Source organism: Dermacentor variabilis, chromosome 8, assembly GCF_050947875.1.
Source record: "Dermacentor variabilis isolate Ectoservices chromosome 8, ASM5094787v1, whole genome shotgun sequence".
In the NCBI taxonomy this organism is placed as follows: Eukaryota; Metazoa; Arthropoda; class Arachnida; order Ixodida; family Ixodidae; genus Dermacentor; species Dermacentor variabilis.
This window is the reverse complement of record NC_134575.1, coordinates 25,500,971-25,518,772: the sequence shown is the minus strand read 5'-3', so window position 1 is coordinate 25,518,772 and position 17,802 is coordinate 25,500,971. Positions and strand designations below refer to the sequence as shown.

The 17,802-nt window shown below is 45.8% G+C and overlaps 1 protein-coding gene across 2 annotated transcripts; it reads right to left on the bottom strand.

Moving 5' to 3' along the window:
- Positions 1–644: 644 nt before the first annotated feature.
- Dus1 (Dihydrouridine synthase 1) lies at positions 645–17,606 on the bottom strand. Of its 2 annotated transcripts, none has more exons than XM_075701483.1 (11): positions 17,224–17,606; positions 15,728–15,887; positions 14,154–14,266; positions 13,601–13,683; positions 12,210–12,313; positions 11,484–11,628; positions 9,821–9,923; positions 8,032–8,117; positions 4,277–4,481; positions 2,419–2,494; positions 645–866 (listed from the first exon to the last, which is right to left on the bottom strand). In XM_075701483.1, exons 1-11 carry the CDS (start codon positions 17,455–17,457, stop codon positions 718–720), a joined length of 1,458 nt encoding a protein of 485 aa, XP_075557598.1. In that variant the 5' UTR covers positions 17,458–17,606; the 3' UTR covers positions 645–717. The 2 variants fall into 2 exon arrangements, with proteins under 2 accessions (XP_075557598.1, XP_075557600.1); XM_075701485.1 differs by having other exon boundaries at positions 4,318–4,481.
- Between the last annotated feature and the right edge of the window lie 196 nt (positions 17,607–17,802).

Below are 17,802 nucleotides of genomic sequence, written 5' to 3'. Positions count from 1 at the left end.
ATGTGCCCCTCCAAGACTTCTGAATAATGTTGAAGTGACGTGTAGCAAACTTCACAGTCCTGTTTCGTGTAGCAAAGCTGATAAATATCTACGATACCTAGAAGAGACCTCATGTGAAATAGCATATCAGCATGCCCCCGTTAATCTTGTTAGGAGAACTATCTGTTCTGCCATGCTTCCACAGTAACGAAGAAAAAAAAATTTTCTGTAATCCAGCAAGTGATCTTGTCACTTGGTGAGACCCATTTTTACTTTTACAAAGCTAATGTCCCTATTAGAGTGCTTTTTTTCTTACCTAACCCCTCCCAGCAATAAGTACTGTTAGAGTGCGAGCCATCGTTTCGCCTTGTTTACCCGAACCTGCCGTAGTTGAAATATATACCAGCACTATGGATTGGGGATATGCAATATGGTGCACAGCTGAACTTTACGAGAGCCTGCGGTCAGGCTAGTTGGTACACGATTTCAAAATTTTTTTCCCGGCTCTGTTTTAAATTTAGAAAGGGGCCAACTAAGTGTGGCTAGAAGCGAAGCTTGCATTCAGCCCCAGCTGCACATAGAGCATTCCACAGAGCATTTTGTGCAACGGACATGACGTTGAAGAGTCCTTCTATAAAGACGATGAAAACAAAAGAGACGGCCTATTTGCCAGTGGTATGTACATATATTACTCCACATCTTTACAGTTGAATGGGCTGACTTTCCTGCAAATTAAAGTCAAGTTGGTATTTCTGAGAAGTCAGTTTCAATTAAGGAGCCTCCCGTCACACTGTCTGTGGGCGTGTTCGAGATGTTCTTTGCATCCCTGGCTTTTCTCATTCTCAATTCTTCTTCTTCTGTTCTTGGCTTGAAGAAGAAACTGTGCCCTGCAAGACGGCCAAAGACAAAAAAACATCAGCATCGGTGCCAATTCGATTCACACACACACACACTGTCTCAATGCCATTTCCCTCCTGAATTTTTCAATAATTGAAAGGCCACTTTATTGTTTACTAAATTGAGCACAGATTTTCATGCAACGCACTACCCAAATGAGAAAGTTATTTTTTTTGCGTGCATTTTTCGCAGCCTGTTCTCACTGAGATGCGGCTGGCACGGCAGGCTATGAAACCTGCGACATCGTGCTTGGTAGCAGAGCACCATGGCCACTGGGTGGCCATGACAGGCTCAGAATTTAAAGGGCCGTTAAAGAGAAAGACTAGGTGGTGCGACGAAATTAGGAAATTTGCGGATGCTAGTTGGAACCAGTTGGCGCAGGACAGGGGTAATTGGAGATCGCAGGGAGGTGCCTTCGTCCTCCAGTGGACATAAAATAGGCTGATGATGATGACAATGATAAAGAGAAAAATTATTTAAGCTGCATAAGTAAATTAAGCTTCCGCAAATACCAAAAGAGTTGCCCTTACAACGAATACAGGCTTGGTAGGACGGAGAAACGTAAGACAGGTGCCAACACCACCGTAACGCCATGACGCCAGCTCACCATGGCACCATAATTATTGACAGTGCCTGCTCGGGCTTAGTTAATTGGTCGTTGGCAAAGATGGACTACCGTATTTGCTCAAAAACAGGTCGAGCATGAACGTAGGTCGACCCCTATATATTGAACTCTCCGTGTAATAAAAAAAGATAGGTTGACCCATCCTGTCATAGAAAAAAAAAATTAACATGACACCTTTATTTACTGTAAGCTCGTATGCTACAAGCTGCATCCTCGATGGAACTGCCATAGAAGTTGTTCTCATTGGATGCTTTGTAGGTGTCCTAGGCAGCCCAAAGAACATTGTCCTCGGTGCTGTCAAGTGTGCTGGATATGCAGTACTTCTTAAAGCCACTGTGACTAATCTCCGGACTGACTTTATGGTGGGCGTAACAGGTGAACTCCGTTAGCTCTGTACTTTTGCTAGCTTTGTTCACAAATGTAGGTCGAGATTCCTCCCTCACAAATATAGGTCGATACAGCTCATTATTGGTAAAATTTCCGAAGAAAAAAGAAAAGAAAAAGGTAGACTAATATTCAAACAAATACAGTACATTGCGTGTGTTAAGAAAGAGCCAAATAGTACTGAATTTGGCAAGCTTCAAGAACATTTACTGAGCCACAATGGCCTAAAGGCAAAAAGAATACTTAGAAGTGCATAACATCGCACTGGCGTACTACTTGCGCTTGGGTTTCGGAGCGAAATTCAAGTAATGAAACTTTGACCTTTATTTTATCTTCGAATTATCAACCTATTATACCATGAATACAGCAAAAAAAGAGAGCACTGAAAGAATATTTGGTGTTTCTCCTTTAGCATCCCTTTAAGAAACATGCGCTACCTGACAAACAGCGTGCATGTTCGAGGTAGTAAAACCACAGCAAAGGTATTCAACATGCGTGAAGAACTAGAGATGCCAGAAATGGGGATTACATACCTTCGCAATTCTCAAAGTTCTCTTTCACCCGGTTACGACAGCACGGCTTACAGAGATCGTAGACACACTTTGTACACTGCAAGAGAACAGACATAATTTTGAAGATTACGCGATTGTCGCACCCTGCACTACTCTTACTTACGCAAGTCGTGATCATGCCGATTCTCATCTCAACTTAGAAAAAAAAGCTACAGTGCAGAAAAAGGCCAATTTCTCATGAACGGCATCCCCTTATTTCTTTTCTAAAAGCTATGTTTCCTTCTTACTTCTGGGTTCCTACTTTTTTAACAAGTCTCTTTCTCTACATCCCCCTGTCAATCTTCCTGCCTATAATATTCTGTACGATAATTGCTTCCGTTGTTTTACAACAACCGCATTACTTTCCCTCTCTCCACCTTAACACTTCCTTGTCTTTTTGATGACATACTTCTAACAAATGCCAAAGTGAAGATTGCGTGAAGTTTGGTATCACTGATTCTGTGTATTCCTTTTGCCACTGTTGTCACAATACCTAATCATAATCGTTTATGCTTGGACTTTGTCCTGCAGCGTCCCAAGGTCATGTTTACAGTCGAATCTCGTTTCAACAGAGTCTCACACGACACAAAAAAAGCTTTGCTATATCTTATATTCGTTATAAGCATATATTCAATACATGCTCATATCGACGAGAAACATCTTAGATATACTAGTTTGTTATATCAGTGTTTGTGACATAGAGGTTCGAATGTAGTTGAAAATTTTGTTTTTGCTTAACAGGTTTTTTAAGACAGCATCGTTGGAAAATTTATCCCACAGAACTTTTTTGAAAAATGCGCAGTAATAATTCTGCTGTTACAGTTCAAGCTCCTTATAATAAAGTGGCATTCAATGCAAAAGCACTCTCGTTATATGCAATATTAGCTATAAGCATACCGCCTGTGAGAAAACTATTTACAGATGGGTCTATGTGAAAGAAGCCCAAGTGTGAGCGATGCTTTTGAAGCACCAGCAAAGGGTCTCCTGTCGATTTCTACAGCCCGACGGCTGCTTACCGCGCTGATACGTGGCATAACAAATCAGCATTGCAGAAGCCCACAAGGGGGAGTGAGGCTCATGGAAAGTAAAAATTGGCACCCACTTGGACTGCAGCACAAAGCTGCAAAGAAAACCCACACAGGTTTCTCAGAAAAGATTTTCCTGTGCTCCGAGTTGTCAATCAAATCGGCCTTGCCCTGCAATCTGTTAGCCTCCTGGTTAGCTCAGATGGTTGAGCCACTTCCACAGAAAAGCGTTCGTCTCGGGCTCGATCCCCAGACCAGGGCAAATTTTTCTTCTACTGCGAAGCTTGCCAAGAAATTTGTATGTGTTTCCTTTGCAGCTTCGTGTAACAGTTGGCGTGTATGCCAATTCTTTCCCTTCGTGATACATGGCATGTTGTCAATGCTAAATTAGAAACACGCAGTACGTAACTATGCAGTCTGTGTGATCACATGGAATCGGCATGTTTGCTTGCAGGCTGCAGGCCTGCTTAACCAAGCCGCTGGCATCTGACGTCAAATGCTGGCAGTAACATGAGCATCTATAACATGCTGTTTCGAGTTACTCCTGCCGAGTATCTGACATCTTTACTACCACAAAACGTACTCTTAACTGCGAGAAACAAACATTTGCTTCACTTTAACCAACATTGCCTCGGATCTTTCATTTTCGGTTTCATTATCATAGCAGTAGAAACTTATTGAAACAAAGTGCGGCCAAACTAATTTAGATTCACATCGTTATGTCCAATAACTGATCACATCCACCTTCGTTGCATCATGGTTCCACTGTACAATACAAATTACCAGAGACAAAAAATATCTCAGCCGACACCCACCCTGGGATTGGGACACTTGGCGCAGGGTACAAACTGCTCACGGTTGGCGAAGGCCTTGCGGGGGTTCTTGCGCAAGCGCTTGAGCTGCTTCCTGGACAGGCTGAGCAGGTCCAGGTCGACGGGACGCTTGATGGCTGCCGTCAACTCTAGGAGCTTCAGGTACTCGGCGTTCAGGTCTCGCTTCGTCTCCTGGACCACCTCAGGGCTGGCAATGCAAAGCAAGGAAGCGTGAGAACCTGGGAGCTGTACGTCGGATGCAAGATGCATAACAAAACGTGTGTAAGCCTACACTGCGCATCTTTGAGATTTTCCTGAAAGAGTACTTTAGCATAGCATTATTTCTCTTGTTGCCATAACCAATACCGTTCTTCCCCAACTGTACCTCCACAATAAACTCCACATGTGTGCAATAAGAAACAGTAACAGCAGAACACTAATGTCACGCTAAAATTGGTACTTTATTTATATATATACACACAAGGCACAGTCAAATTTCATCCCGCAATCATCCATGCTCCAATGCAGTTTGGTCGTAGACTCAATATTTGGAAAATCTAGTCAAATGCGAAGGGGATACAACAAAGTGAGCACCAACTGTCCGATTGATTGGTTGAATGACTGATGCAGTTTAATGTCCCAGTGCCGTGGCCCCGAGCTATGAGAGGTGACGCAGTAAAGGGCGTCGAATTAATCTCGACCACCTCGCATCCTTTACTGCGTGCCGAAATGCACAATTTCTGGAGATGCATGCGCTTTCCAACATTACAGGAGTGGCCGCATGTTGCTATCACGTGATGAGTACGCAGACACAAAGGTGAAGTTTGCATGGAGTGGGCACCTCAGCCGTTTCTTCTTAGCTTCTCACGCCTCGCTGAGACACTGCAGCCGATACACCGTGCCCCCCTGGCCCGTTTCTGGGAAATGGAGAGGCTTCTTTCCGCAGCACATGGAGACACACCGTGCCATGATGCTGTTTTTTGGGGGGTAAAAAGTCCGTGACTGACTGCGTCTCAATTCCGACACGAAGAATTGCTGTCCACCATCTCCCATGCAGCATCGCGACCAGTGTTAGTGACTGTCTGGCCCAGGGCCGCAAACGCGGGGCCATGCGAGGCGAGCTGAACTCTTATCAGTCTCTCACTGTGTGCTTCCCCTATTTGCGGTTTTCGCCCCCAGCTGTGTGAAACGCTCCACCATTGTGGCTTATTTGTCACCTGTCATCACTGGGGTGTAAGTGACGTGGGACAAAAAGACCTTCAGTAGAAAAAAATTTGTTCCTGTCCTCACCGTTATAAGCCTGCCGTGGTTGCTGCAAAAGCACTACTGAGTGACTGCCACTTTGCTGGCCTGGTGCGATCCAGAGACGGGCCAAATTGCACACACAAATTTGAGTGATGACCCTGCGAAGAAGTAGCCGCTGTTGCCACGGTTTATTTAGGCTGGCCAGCCATGGTGCCGCAAGATCTCGGGAGCAGCCGATACCGCGGCTACCCAGGTCGAGTGCGCCAGTTTGTTCCTTCCTCGTGCTATATGCTCGTGAGCCGTCTTCTTCGCCAACTCTGGAGGCGATAGTCGCGCCGCTACAGGGCCACCCTCCTAGTGCGAAGAACGAGTGAAATATGTGAAAAAGGCGCACACTGTCTTGTGCGTTGCAACTCGGCAAGAAGAGTTGAGGCGCATTGGCCAGTTTTTGGTGCACACCGAGAGATCAGGCCGTTGAGGGGGACAACGCTGAAGGTGTCATCGAACAGCGTGCAACAGTGGCAGTGGCGTTGGTAGTGGCAGTGGCTGTCATTGGCAGTGTCGGGTTCTGCAATCCGAGAGAGATGTACCAGGCAGCACCAGCAGCGTAGGTTGTGAGCGAGGTGCAGTCACAGTGATGCCGCAGTGCGAAATCACGACCTGCCGCGGGCTCCTATAGGTGCCCAGGTCTGGTAGAAGTCGGAGATCCGAAAGACCGTCTGGCAGCTTGCGGTTTGCGTGAAGATAGTGCAAGTGTTGGTCCCTCCCCTTGTTGACGTAGAAGTGATTCTCGAGCTGAAGAAACCAGATGGCAGAACTGCTGCTGCAAAACTTCGGTAGGCCATGCATCCGAGGAAAGTATGAGCACACAACATCGGAAGGTTCGCCTGCTGCTGCTTGCGGTGAAATCTCTAATGCCGATAGCATCAGCATTGCAGTGGTCGCTGAAGCCATCGCGAAGAATGTGCCTGTGGCGTGATCGTACCTGCGAGAGCGAAATTTGCACTTATTGGAGCCAGTGGGAGAGCCTCTGAATCAGTGATGAGCGAGGTGCCCTCGAATGGAAAGCTGACAGCTTGCGGGAACACCCAAAGAAGGAGAGTGGCAGACCGTAGAGTAGCCGAAAGCATTTACGTTTGGCCCATTCAATTCCTTGGAAAGAGTCGTCGCGCAACTGCCTTTGAGCTGAGGAGGAGGCTCGTGGACCGAGTAGAGGATCGATGCTGGGGCCAGCACGTGGAGTGAAGATGCGGAATGAAGCGACAGTTCACATGGCGAAAGCTCTTGTGACCGAGCGCTCAAGGTAATGTAGTGAGCAAGGACTGCTGCTCGCAAGTCCTCGTAGAAGTCGGGGCCAGGGGGTGCCAGCCTGAGCTTGGAACGTAGCCGGAGCCTGGAACATTCTTGCGACGAAAGTGGCTGTCCAGCTGGATGAACCAGGTGTCGATGTAGAATTCCCGGACACCCTACAACTATGGGACGTCTGCTGGACCGCGTGAGGCTACGTCATTCTAGCCTTGGTAGAGTCGGCGCATTGATGGTAGAGTCGACTGGGCCCGTTCGACCAATGTCCCCAATCTGTGCTAGGCGGCATGAAGCGGTAGCCGCCATGGCCACGGTTTATTTATGCCAGACTGCCATGGTGTGGCGGGATATCGGGAGAGGCCGACACTGCAGCTGCCCAGGTCGAGCGTGCCAGCGTGTTCCTTTCCCGCGCTGCAACCCCATAATGAATGCAAGTATTCTTGCATCCCACTCTCGTCAGAATGCGACAAACGTGGCCTGGAATCACCCCTGCAACTCCGTGCTCTGCAGCAGATGGCCAAAGCTGCCAAGACAGTTTGCACAAGTGCACTCTGCATGGTGGGCTCGAAAGAGTAGGAGCACAGGTTGTGGTGCAGTGGCGCAATGAGGCCCCGATCCGAAGACGATGATGATGACAAGAGCGCGTGGCTAGAGCGTTCCCGGTTCCGAGGCTTAGCTGAGGTCTCAGTCAGCCACCGACTCGTCAGCCAGAAGCCCTCGCCTCAGAGTGACCTTCAAATAAAGGCAGCCACAGCTGCCTCGCTGCCGACCCTCACAGTGGCAATAGCGTCCCTCCATTGGCCAGTTAGCCTGCCACTGAGTTCATGTGGTATGTGACACCAGCAGTTAGATCCACCACCATGGCCCTGAGAGGCACTGGCTGATGCTCCCAGGGTCCAATCTCATCCGCATCCACAAATGCCCAGGAAAGTGGGGGGAGGATATCTGCCGGTGTAACTCAATTGGCAGAGCCTCACACATGCAATGCGGAAGATGTGGTTCTGGCTCGCATTGGCAGCAAGTCATCTTTGTATCCACTTTCATTTCCCTTTTTCCCTATATTTCGACACTGTACTTAAAAACCACAGCCAATTTCTGCTTTATGCAGTCGTGTTCCTTCACCGACTGCACTGTGTGCGTTCCCAACATGAACACCCATACCTGTGCTCTGCAACAACTCTGCCAATACTATGCAGAATGAACCTCACCTGGGTCTCACATACGGCTGGCAGATCCAGGGTGGGAAAGGGAGGTCAGCCTGCGGACAGTTGAAATCTGGGTCCCAGGTTTTGTCCTGCGACACGGCAGTACCATTTACACTGTTGAATTATATGTGTTAACATCAGTGAACAGTGACAAAGCATTGAGGCAAGAGGAGTGAATGCTCGAATTTTTAACAGTGCACACTGCTTAATGCTACGTTCAGATGCATCACTTGCCCAGAATAAATCAGATCTTTAGGAAACAATGACAATGACATATGTGCCATTGTCATGATTTCTTAGATTCTGGACTTTCATCCAGAACCAATAAGAAGTACCAGCAATCAAAAGGCCAACACACTTTTTTCATGTTTTTCAGCCCACCCCCTTCCTTATTGCAGGGTGTTGGCCTTACACGATGCAGGCTTATGGCTACATCCCTGAAGACTCAAACCGTGCTCAGTCTGCCATGCAGAATAACGCAACTACTGACAGCCTACTATGAACACTTTTATTCAGTCATTCTCGTCGCTTCTGCTGCTTTCGTTGTTTGACAACCTCATGTCATAGGCAGCCTACTCATTCGTCCTACATGCCATTAATACTGAGGGAGATTGAAGCTTGAAGCTCTTGATGATGGTATCGAATGAAACTGCATGACATGCATTCTATATTCATGCACACAGTTTTTCTGGTGATGCCTTCTTAACGTGCCCGAAAACAAAATTCAGAAAAACAGGCTAAACTACAAGCCACAGCACAACTGACACTGTTGAATCGTGACGGATCAATGCCGCGAAATCTCGGGATTATTGCATGCAAGACAGTAACTCGTGCAATCTAGCAGCAGCTTGCACAAATTAACCAGTCTGCAGGCACCCATGTGATACTTAGTGAAATTTTTTTTGTCCAACACTATCGTGTTCCAAATCGTGCTGGTCTTGCGCGAAGGTGGGCCTTACATGAGTAAATACAGTATGTGTATTTTGCGGCGGTGCCAGACATAACAGTGTCAGTGTCGCTGCAATGAAATTCCAGCTCCTTCAGTCATTGTTATGGTAAAACATAACGTGCACACTGCTTTGCTGCTGCAGTGAGAGATGGCACCACTGGTTCTTGCAACATCGATATTCCTTGTATTGGGTTGCCACAGACAGTGCATACTTCATGTCTATTATTCTCAGCGAAACAGCCAAGCAATGGACCCAAACGTCACATCAAACTCCGTACACTGCAAAATGCCATCCCTGTGTGAAATTTGAACGCAAACAAGCCCTTAATTTATTAGCGTGGTATTTTAGGACGAACTTGAAACTTGAAGTAACAGGCACAACCACGAGCTTCCAACTAAAATTTAAGGTCGGACACTATTAATAAATATAAAGAGCAACACAAGTCAAAAGAAGAAGAAAGGAAAACAGCTAATCACATGGTAGCGTCAGCATGCACGCATTGTCAACAATAATTGAACTGTCATCAGCTACCTTCAGATGCTGACAATATTGCTCTGCACAGTGTTGCTCCGTATATTTATTCAAAGTGGCTGGCATCAAACTTTAGTTGGAAGTTAGCACTTGTGCCTATCAGTTCGTGTTTCAAGTTTGTCCTAAAATACCGTGCTAAAAATCAAAGAGCTGTGGATTACCAACTAGCCTGAAGCAACGCCTTGCATATAAGCCAGTGATCTAGCTGAAAGAGTCCCGTATACCTGGTGACACTACATAGCAACAGTCAGTCCAAGGAGATAAGATGCATTCCCCAGCAGTTTGTGCGTTAAGCCATGCTCGAGACGCACCTGATACCGTTCCCTTAGTGCAGTGGCGACCTCTTCGAATGTCTCGACAGTGTTTGCCTTGGCAAGCTTTTCCCTCAAGTCCACATTCTCGGGCATGGTCATGCTGAACAGGAGACAGAACAAAACAGAAGCACAGTTGGGCATGTAACGGTAAAAGCTGTATTCAATCACGGATCGTTGGCACAATACCACTTAAAGGGGCCCCAAAATACTTTTCTAACTAGTCATAGAATGACATCACTGTTAAATTACGCTGCCTCACGAATCTCCTGGCGGAAATATTTTTTCTAGTCCTTCAAGCACAAGCATAAGATGTAGTTATCGGACCGATCAGCAGCTTTCTCTCTTCTTTCGTTTCTCCTAGCACTCTGGAAGCTATGCAGTGGAGACGGCAAGGAGGCTCAAGGGAGCAATGCCCCGCTGGCCCCACTCAAAGACTGAACACAAGACAGCCTGTGGTAGCACTGCAGCGGCCGCTGCATTTATGCTATGCTTACCGTCTCGGGGGGCCATGCGCAGCTTACGCAGCAACGCACAACTGTGGTGCATAGACCAGCAGTGCACAGATTAAATGGTTTTTCTGTCTTCTTTATTTTTTAGATTGCAAAGATATATATTTTTTGTTTACTTCACTCACGTAAGCAATAACTGTATTAGTGAGAATGCTCTCGAAATTACGAAATCGGCCAATAGCCGCTGTGGGTATGGCCGTTTGTGCTGATGTGGCAAGACGACATTTAGTAAAGCAATGAAGTGGGCTAGTTGGTGGATGTTCATGATTATATTTCGCGTTCTTTAACAGTATTAAACAGTTGGTAGTTTGCGCTACGTACGTCCACGTCCTGTCCTTCACTTAAAATCGTCAGTGTAACACTAAGCGCAATATAATCATGACGACATTGCGGAAGCAAGAGCAAGCGATTTTTCACTGCTTTTGACACAACATTGTAAATCCTATGCAGCATGCAGTGTAATGTACTTGGCAGACATGTTCACAGGGGCCTCGTTAACAGGTCGGCAATGTTTTGTTACTATGTTCAAAAAGTGTTTCAGGGCACCTTTAATAAACGCCTTATAACACTTTGAATCAGAGATTGTTCTAGAACAGCACAGCTACGGGGTCTTCCCTGCACCAAGCTGCATTGGGCCAGGGTCATGGAAACACCAAGACAAATCCCATCTAACCTGGAATGTTTGGTTACTTAGCCTTGCTGCTTACAGTGGAATCTCGTTGATACGATTCTGCATAATACGTTTTTGGGATAATATGCTTATATTTTGCCAGCCAATGTCCCATAGGAGCAATGTATTTTCATACGGATAATATGATTTTCGGATGACAGATTTTATTTTCCGGTTCCCTTGGAGATCGTGCCAATGAGTTTCCACTGTACACCACAAATAATGCCATGGCCAGAAACTAACATAGCAAGCTCTGAATCAGCTATTTGATAATTGTTCAATGCAACCTTTTCATAGCACTGTGAACAGGCTCTGTGCTCATTTTAGGCCTCAAGCCCACTGTACCAGAGCTTGTAGAGATCTGCCAGGAACATTGCATTAGTGCCTCTCCAGGGTACATGACAGAATAAACATACAAAAGATACGTTTTGTCGGAGGCAATGGAGAAAATAATTGTCTTCAATGCAGAAGTTGTGCTTACCAGTGGTGGAGAAGCTTGAAGCAGTGGCCTCGGATGTACGAGGTAGGACACGGATATTGTCGGACCAGTTCCAGGTATTCCAGCGCTGCCTCCCAGACGGGACGTTGATTCCCGGTGAACAAGTACGGATTATGCAAGTTGCCCTCTGAAAATATTTATCAATGCATATGGCTTTATATATGCATGCCATGAAGACATACCAAGTACAAAAACATGCGCCTGCCTACAGAACAGCAATGGGTATGCCTAAAAATTCCGTACATTTGCGATCAAAGCTCTGCAACATGGCGCCAGGTGCACCTACCTTAGCATGTGAATAAAGTGCTATTGCATTCAGAAACAAAAACGTATATTTGGATGACAGAGCAATTTCTCATTTATTATTTAAAGCTCCAACAATGCTTCCATAAACCCAAAAGGCAATATACTTTAACCTTAAAAGCTAAAGAAATGAGAAAGAAATGACAAGAAAATACGGTCATAACTGTTGACATGCTCCAACAGACAGAAGTAGCACTGCAGGCTAACCGCAAGAAGTGATATCGATCTGCAGCTAATAAAACAACAAAAATGACAACAGCTGAAGCAATATTGCTTTGCACAAAACATTTGCTACTTGCACCCAGTGACAACAGCCCCATGCGATCTAACTTGCTTGAAGATGCTGATACTCTTGATACAATACACAGCGGTATCAGAGCAACGCAATTAAAATCGAAATCTCACCGGCTGACATTACTGCATCAACTCCGGTCTCTTCAAGGCATCGAATGGCATCTTGCAGATACTGGATGTTTCCATTGGCAATCACAGGGATCGTGACATTCTGCCTGCAAAAGCACATTACCAATGCGAAGGGAAATAAATGGAACATGTATCACTAATTCAACTGAGGTCAGTTTAAGCACTGGTATTTAGCTTTTAATATTAGGTGGTGGGCATCTGCTTCCGTCACTGGAAGGGGATAGTTTGGACATGCCGTAGCTGCTGTGTACTGTTGTCATACCTACATGTCTGAAACCTTAGTCACTTGTAGTAGCAAAATTTACGAGTGCAATGTTAACAAAAAAAAATGTTTTGTTAAGACAAATGGGGTTTTAATGGACGGGTGACACTTGGAAGCGATACTTGAGTGAGTAAGCCTCAAGTTTGGTTGATTGATTGATTGATTCTTGGGGGTTCAACGAAGCTGTGAGAGGTGTCATATTGGAGGGAGGGGCTACGGATTACCTTTGGCCACCTGCAGTTCTTTAACGTGAACTTAAATCCACATACAAGAGCGTTTCTCTGTGCTCGACATGTTTGACGACAGAATGCTGCAAATACATATGAGCCACCATGTCAAGTCACAAGCTTGTGTTAAATGGAGTATGCAGTGGCATTTGCTTGCTTCAGATAACTTGTGGTTGCTACAGAAATGTTGTATAGAATAGCTCTAGGCAAGTTAAATGTTTGTAAACAATAAAAAAGCACAGCTACGGGTAGATAGAGCCGACAACTATGTTGATGCCACTCCTCTTATTTGCTGCTGCCCGCTCTGAACAATAATCTTTGTCGAGTAAATACTATTAAAGACTCGCCGTGCTTGTTAATCTCACCTTCAGAGAACAATCGTGCCCTTAGAATATGTCTAATATATTTTCGCCTGTGCTGAATGTGAAGAGCAGTGCCATCGCGTGACTTCATGACGTGCTACTCTGCAGTTTATCTGTAGTTCATTTGTTAGAACATCCCTTGCAGCATTCCCTTTCAGCAAGTACTAGTCGACAAAGATGAACGAATTATAAGTTTTCTGAAAGAGTGCATTCGCACTGCCCTACCAGTTTGCCAAACATAGTTACTGGGGAGAAATAATTCTGAAGTTTTATGTGTCAAAAACCATGATCTGATCATGAGGCATATCGTAGCGGAGGCTTCTGGATTAATTTCTACCCCCTGCGTTTCTTTAACATGCACCCAAAGCGCGAGAACCAGCGTTTTTTTGCATTCTGTCACGTTCGGAGTGCAGCCGCCACATCCGGGATCGAACCCGTGACTAAGTGCTATGCAGTGCAAAGCCATGGGCAACCGAGCTACCGTGGTGTGCCTTCACAGGAATGCAAAACAAAGAGGCTCACTTCACTGCCTTGATGTGTTCCCAATTTGCGAGACCGGTGAATGGTCCTTTCTGGTCTCTTGTGCGGCCGTGGACAGTCAGCACCTGAAATCGGGAATTGAAATACCATTACTGCAGCTACACTGCCGCATGGTAGGGAGTGCCTAAGGCAAATTGCGAAGCCTGAAGTCAGCTCCATGGGGCTGTTAAAGGATTTTACCCACAACAACACTTTAAAGAAAAAGACAAAATAATGACGCTACTACTAAACAGGTTTGCCGCAACACAACGCGAATCAGCAAAAAATTTGTAATAAGATGGAAAAGTGGGTTCGTTGGTAATGCATTATTAGAAAACTTAGGGCCCAAGAACAAACTGGACATAGAAAAGGAACACACACCACATACTCACTCTTGTGTTCAAGCCCAGCTTTTGCACTTTAAAAGATCCCAGCTTCTAAAGCCCACCTTTAAAATATCAATTATGAGTGAGCGCTTGTGGTGTGTGTTCCTTTTCTACGTCCAGTCTTTCTTGTGCTCTAAGTTTTCTAATAGAGAAATTTGTGCAACACAAACCTGACACCCAGCTGCCTCAAGCATCTTGGCATACTCAACAGTCTTCTCGACTTCTGGAAACACTCGCACTTTGCAGGTGATCGGAATCTCAAGCTCCGTGTGTAACTTGTTCACTGCAAGCATAGTTGAGAGTAAAAGGGGGTGAATGTGAGCAAAATAAGCATATCAATCGCTCTTCTTTAGGAACAGCCCATGACAAATGTATGAGTAACAAAGTTGTAACATTAACATTCACTAATCTGCGGTACTGGTGCAACCATAAAGAAAATGGCTGCAATCACTGAACGCTTTGCCATCACGTGCAAAGCTGCAAGTTAAGTGTAAAGCAAAATGAAATGACCCAAATGGAACAACTCTGGCAGTTCAGTGAGTGTGAAGATGAAAAAAATTAACTCGCTGATTAGCACAATTAAACAGCAATGTCATCTTATTGAGTTTATTTGACAACTCTAACACTACAAAAGTGACAACAAGCTATAGATTGACTAGCTGAAATGACACGCATTTAAAGTAAGCTCTCACTTGGAATAAGTTTACTTTCTGACATCACAAACACAAGTTCATAACATTAATTCTCTCTTTTATCATGCCATGGGTAAATGCGGTACCAGGAGATGACCATTAATTGTCAATGAGTCGGAGAAAAAGTTACGATGATGATGATAATAATAATTTTGATTGTCGAGCCAGGAACAACCTAGTGGTCTTGGTAAGGCCCACTTGGCGCAAAACATCATCACACACTACGATTATGGGACTATGTACAGGTTATAGAAAGATAAAATGAAGATATTATTAAGTAAAACTGACAGTTGGGCAAGTCGGTAAAGGTTCACTTTGAAAGAGCGTCACAGAATAACACAAACACGGAATGACGCTCGTGTTCATAGTGTCCTTGTGTGTTTTTCTTTGTGTCAAAGGTCTCGAGACAGCATTTGCAAAGGTGGGTGTGGTGTGCAACTTCTTGCGCCTTCTTTCACCACTTGGCTTGTGAATTCATAAGACATGTTGAAACTGGCAGCCAGTGACAACGTAAACACGGTGATGGTGATCTTTCTGCACTACACACAGCAAGTTCTGTGAAGTGACTATTTTCAGCAGCAACATTCGGTGGTAAACGCAGCCAGTGCCAATGGACGATGCCATGTTGGTGTTGTGCCACCACAGTTTTTGGACGTAACAAACAGAAAGATAAACTGAACAAACAGAAAGCTAATACACATGATCTTATGATAATTAAACAGGACCGGTGCATCACGGTATAAGAGCAGTGAAAATGTAACAGGCCAGGACACGTCAATAAGGTTCTGCTGTATATTGAATTAACTTGTTTTTTACGTATATACACTCCTCTGTTTGCTGCCAGAGCAACTATGGAGGTTACGTAACGGAGTATTTAGCTTCACACACTACACCAGTAATGTCATTAAGGTGGAGACGAGCACCACTTGAAGTCAGTAGGGAGAAAAGGCAACTGCTTCTTGCCAGCAGTGCTGAACCATGGGATTTGTACTATCACGGTTGCGAAGTTTTACAGCGACCACTAGAATGGTAACCAAACTACTTCACTGCACCCATTCTGGAGAGGAGGTCCCACTCATCCTGAAGAAAAGCGCCGTAATGCCCAGCACGGGCAATGGCTTGGGGGCAGCCCAAGTTGAGATCAACCGCACAGCACTGTCCAACCACCATGCGGGACGCCTCGAACAGCACGTCGGGGTCATTGGCACAGAACTGCAATACAGGCGTGGCACGCTGTGGTTAGCATCCCAAGACAGGCAATGGGTGAAGATGGAGACGAAGACATCAACAGCGGGCAAATAAGGTCAGCAGTGCGGAAAAGGACAATAAGTGATGAAAAGATGACAGAGATAAGAAGTACAATAGTGCACGATGCTGGCATAAGCTGCTCTGCGAATGCTAAACGCACTCAGCAGGAATGTGCAGCTTGCATCCAACGTTTCAACAAGGCCTGTCTTCTGCAGTGGCAGCACACAGTAAACAGAAAGCGCTGTTTCATTAAGCACCACTGAGAAAACTATGAACAGTACCAACAAAACTTGCCCGGTTTGCCATTTAGGACTTGTCGAAGTCGGGTGAAAGCTTTAATTCATTTTTAGTCGGAATATGTGGATGTCCTCATGTTGTTTTCTTTTCTTGTTACCACAGTCCAGCGAACCCGTGAGGCGGCATTGAGGCAGGGCCTTGACGTTGCGCCGTGGGAGACCTAAGCCCGGGTCCCGTTAAACCTTGCCAGGCGTCCAATAAAGTTGTATCTATTCATCCATTGTCACTACAGAAACTATGTATCCGATTAATGACTGAGCACTACGTTTCAGTGCTGTTTTTGTAAAATAAATTCGCTGGTATCGCAGATTTACAACCTGGTTTATCAAGTCACGACGCGCGCGACTTTTTGCACTCCAACCAAACAGTGATTGCATTAGGAAGCAGCGACTTGGCGGAGATTTCCGTCCTTAGGGCGGTAAAATTTGTCTTCACGATGTTCACAGAGCACAACCACTGGCGCAGCAAAAATGCTTGTAACGAATTCAGCCGTTATGAACGTTTGTCGCCCTATGCGTGCGCTGCATCCAACAAAGGTGTCTCAATGATAACGCAACTTACGTCAAGCTGAAAATCAATGCGCGCTAACAGATCGCAAACAGAATCACGGTAGCGCAAATTCAACCTCACGATGTCGCGAACAGCACTGTGCGATACTAAATTATGTGTGGTAAACGAAAAATCTAATACAACGGGGACGGGTTTAGGCACGAAAAGCTGTGCTACATAAACGAATAACTGCACGGGAGCACAGCGCTATGCTTCCAGGCTATTCATTTTTGCCGCCAAACGAAATTTTGACGTCACCGTAACGTGTGTCACACCGATGTCACACGGTCACTTTTGTTTGAGATCGAATTTCTCGACCGCGATTGGCCCGCTTCCGCATGTTGCGCAAACAAGCCACTCGCGATAGAGAAATTCGATGCCGATCGGGCTCGATCGCGATCGAAAGTGCGCCGCGTGACACCCGTTTAAGCAACCTCGCGCGTCGTCTGCGCACCTGAACAATGAGCGGCGAGTCCTCGTCACAGGTGGCCAGAGTTTCCTTGCGATACTTGGGGTCCTTGAGAAACACGGCCGCGTGAAGCATGGGCGTGTAGCACAGCTGAGCGCCGTGCCTGCGGCTCAACAGCCGCCAGGCTAGTTCGCTCTGGTCGACCATCGGTGCGACGACAAACTTGGGGCTCTTCAGAACTTTCGTCCAGAACTCGTAGCCCGACAGTTTCTCCGGCATGGTGGCTGTGACGAAACGGAAACCTAAACTGTGTGCACTGTTTACTTCAAAAAAATACACGTGCGACGCACGAGCGTGTACGGCGCGTCACGCAAGAGTTGCGGTGGTTACTGCGGATTGCGGCTGCTGGGATTTATCAGCTGGATTGTGCTGGATCGTCATTGGATAGCTAGTAGTCGACTGCGTATGTTCTTGGCGGCCGTGACGTCATCAAATTTTCTTTGCGGAAACTTCGTGCTATATTTATGATTTTTATCACCCACTGTACTGCATGAGCACGTGTAGCATAATCTGTAGCAAAAAATTATTACAACAACTATAGCCTGTACAGTGGGCGCTTGTACG

Bases quoted from the DNA above. Each gene is read 5' to 3' on its own strand.
- Dus1 (XM_075701483.1), bottom strand. From the start codon at position 17,457: ATGCCGGAGAAACTGTCGGGCTACGAGTTCTGGACGAAAGTTCTGAAG. The intron at 4,482-8,031 runs GTGAGGTTCATT...TTGCATTGCCAG, and splicing joins CAGCCGTATGTGAGACCCAG to CCCTGAGGTGGTCCAGGAGA. The intron at 2,495-4,276 runs GTGGGTGTCGGC...GTTCTCTTGCAG, and splicing joins CCAAGTGTCCCAATCCCAGG to TGTACAAAGTGTGTCTACGA.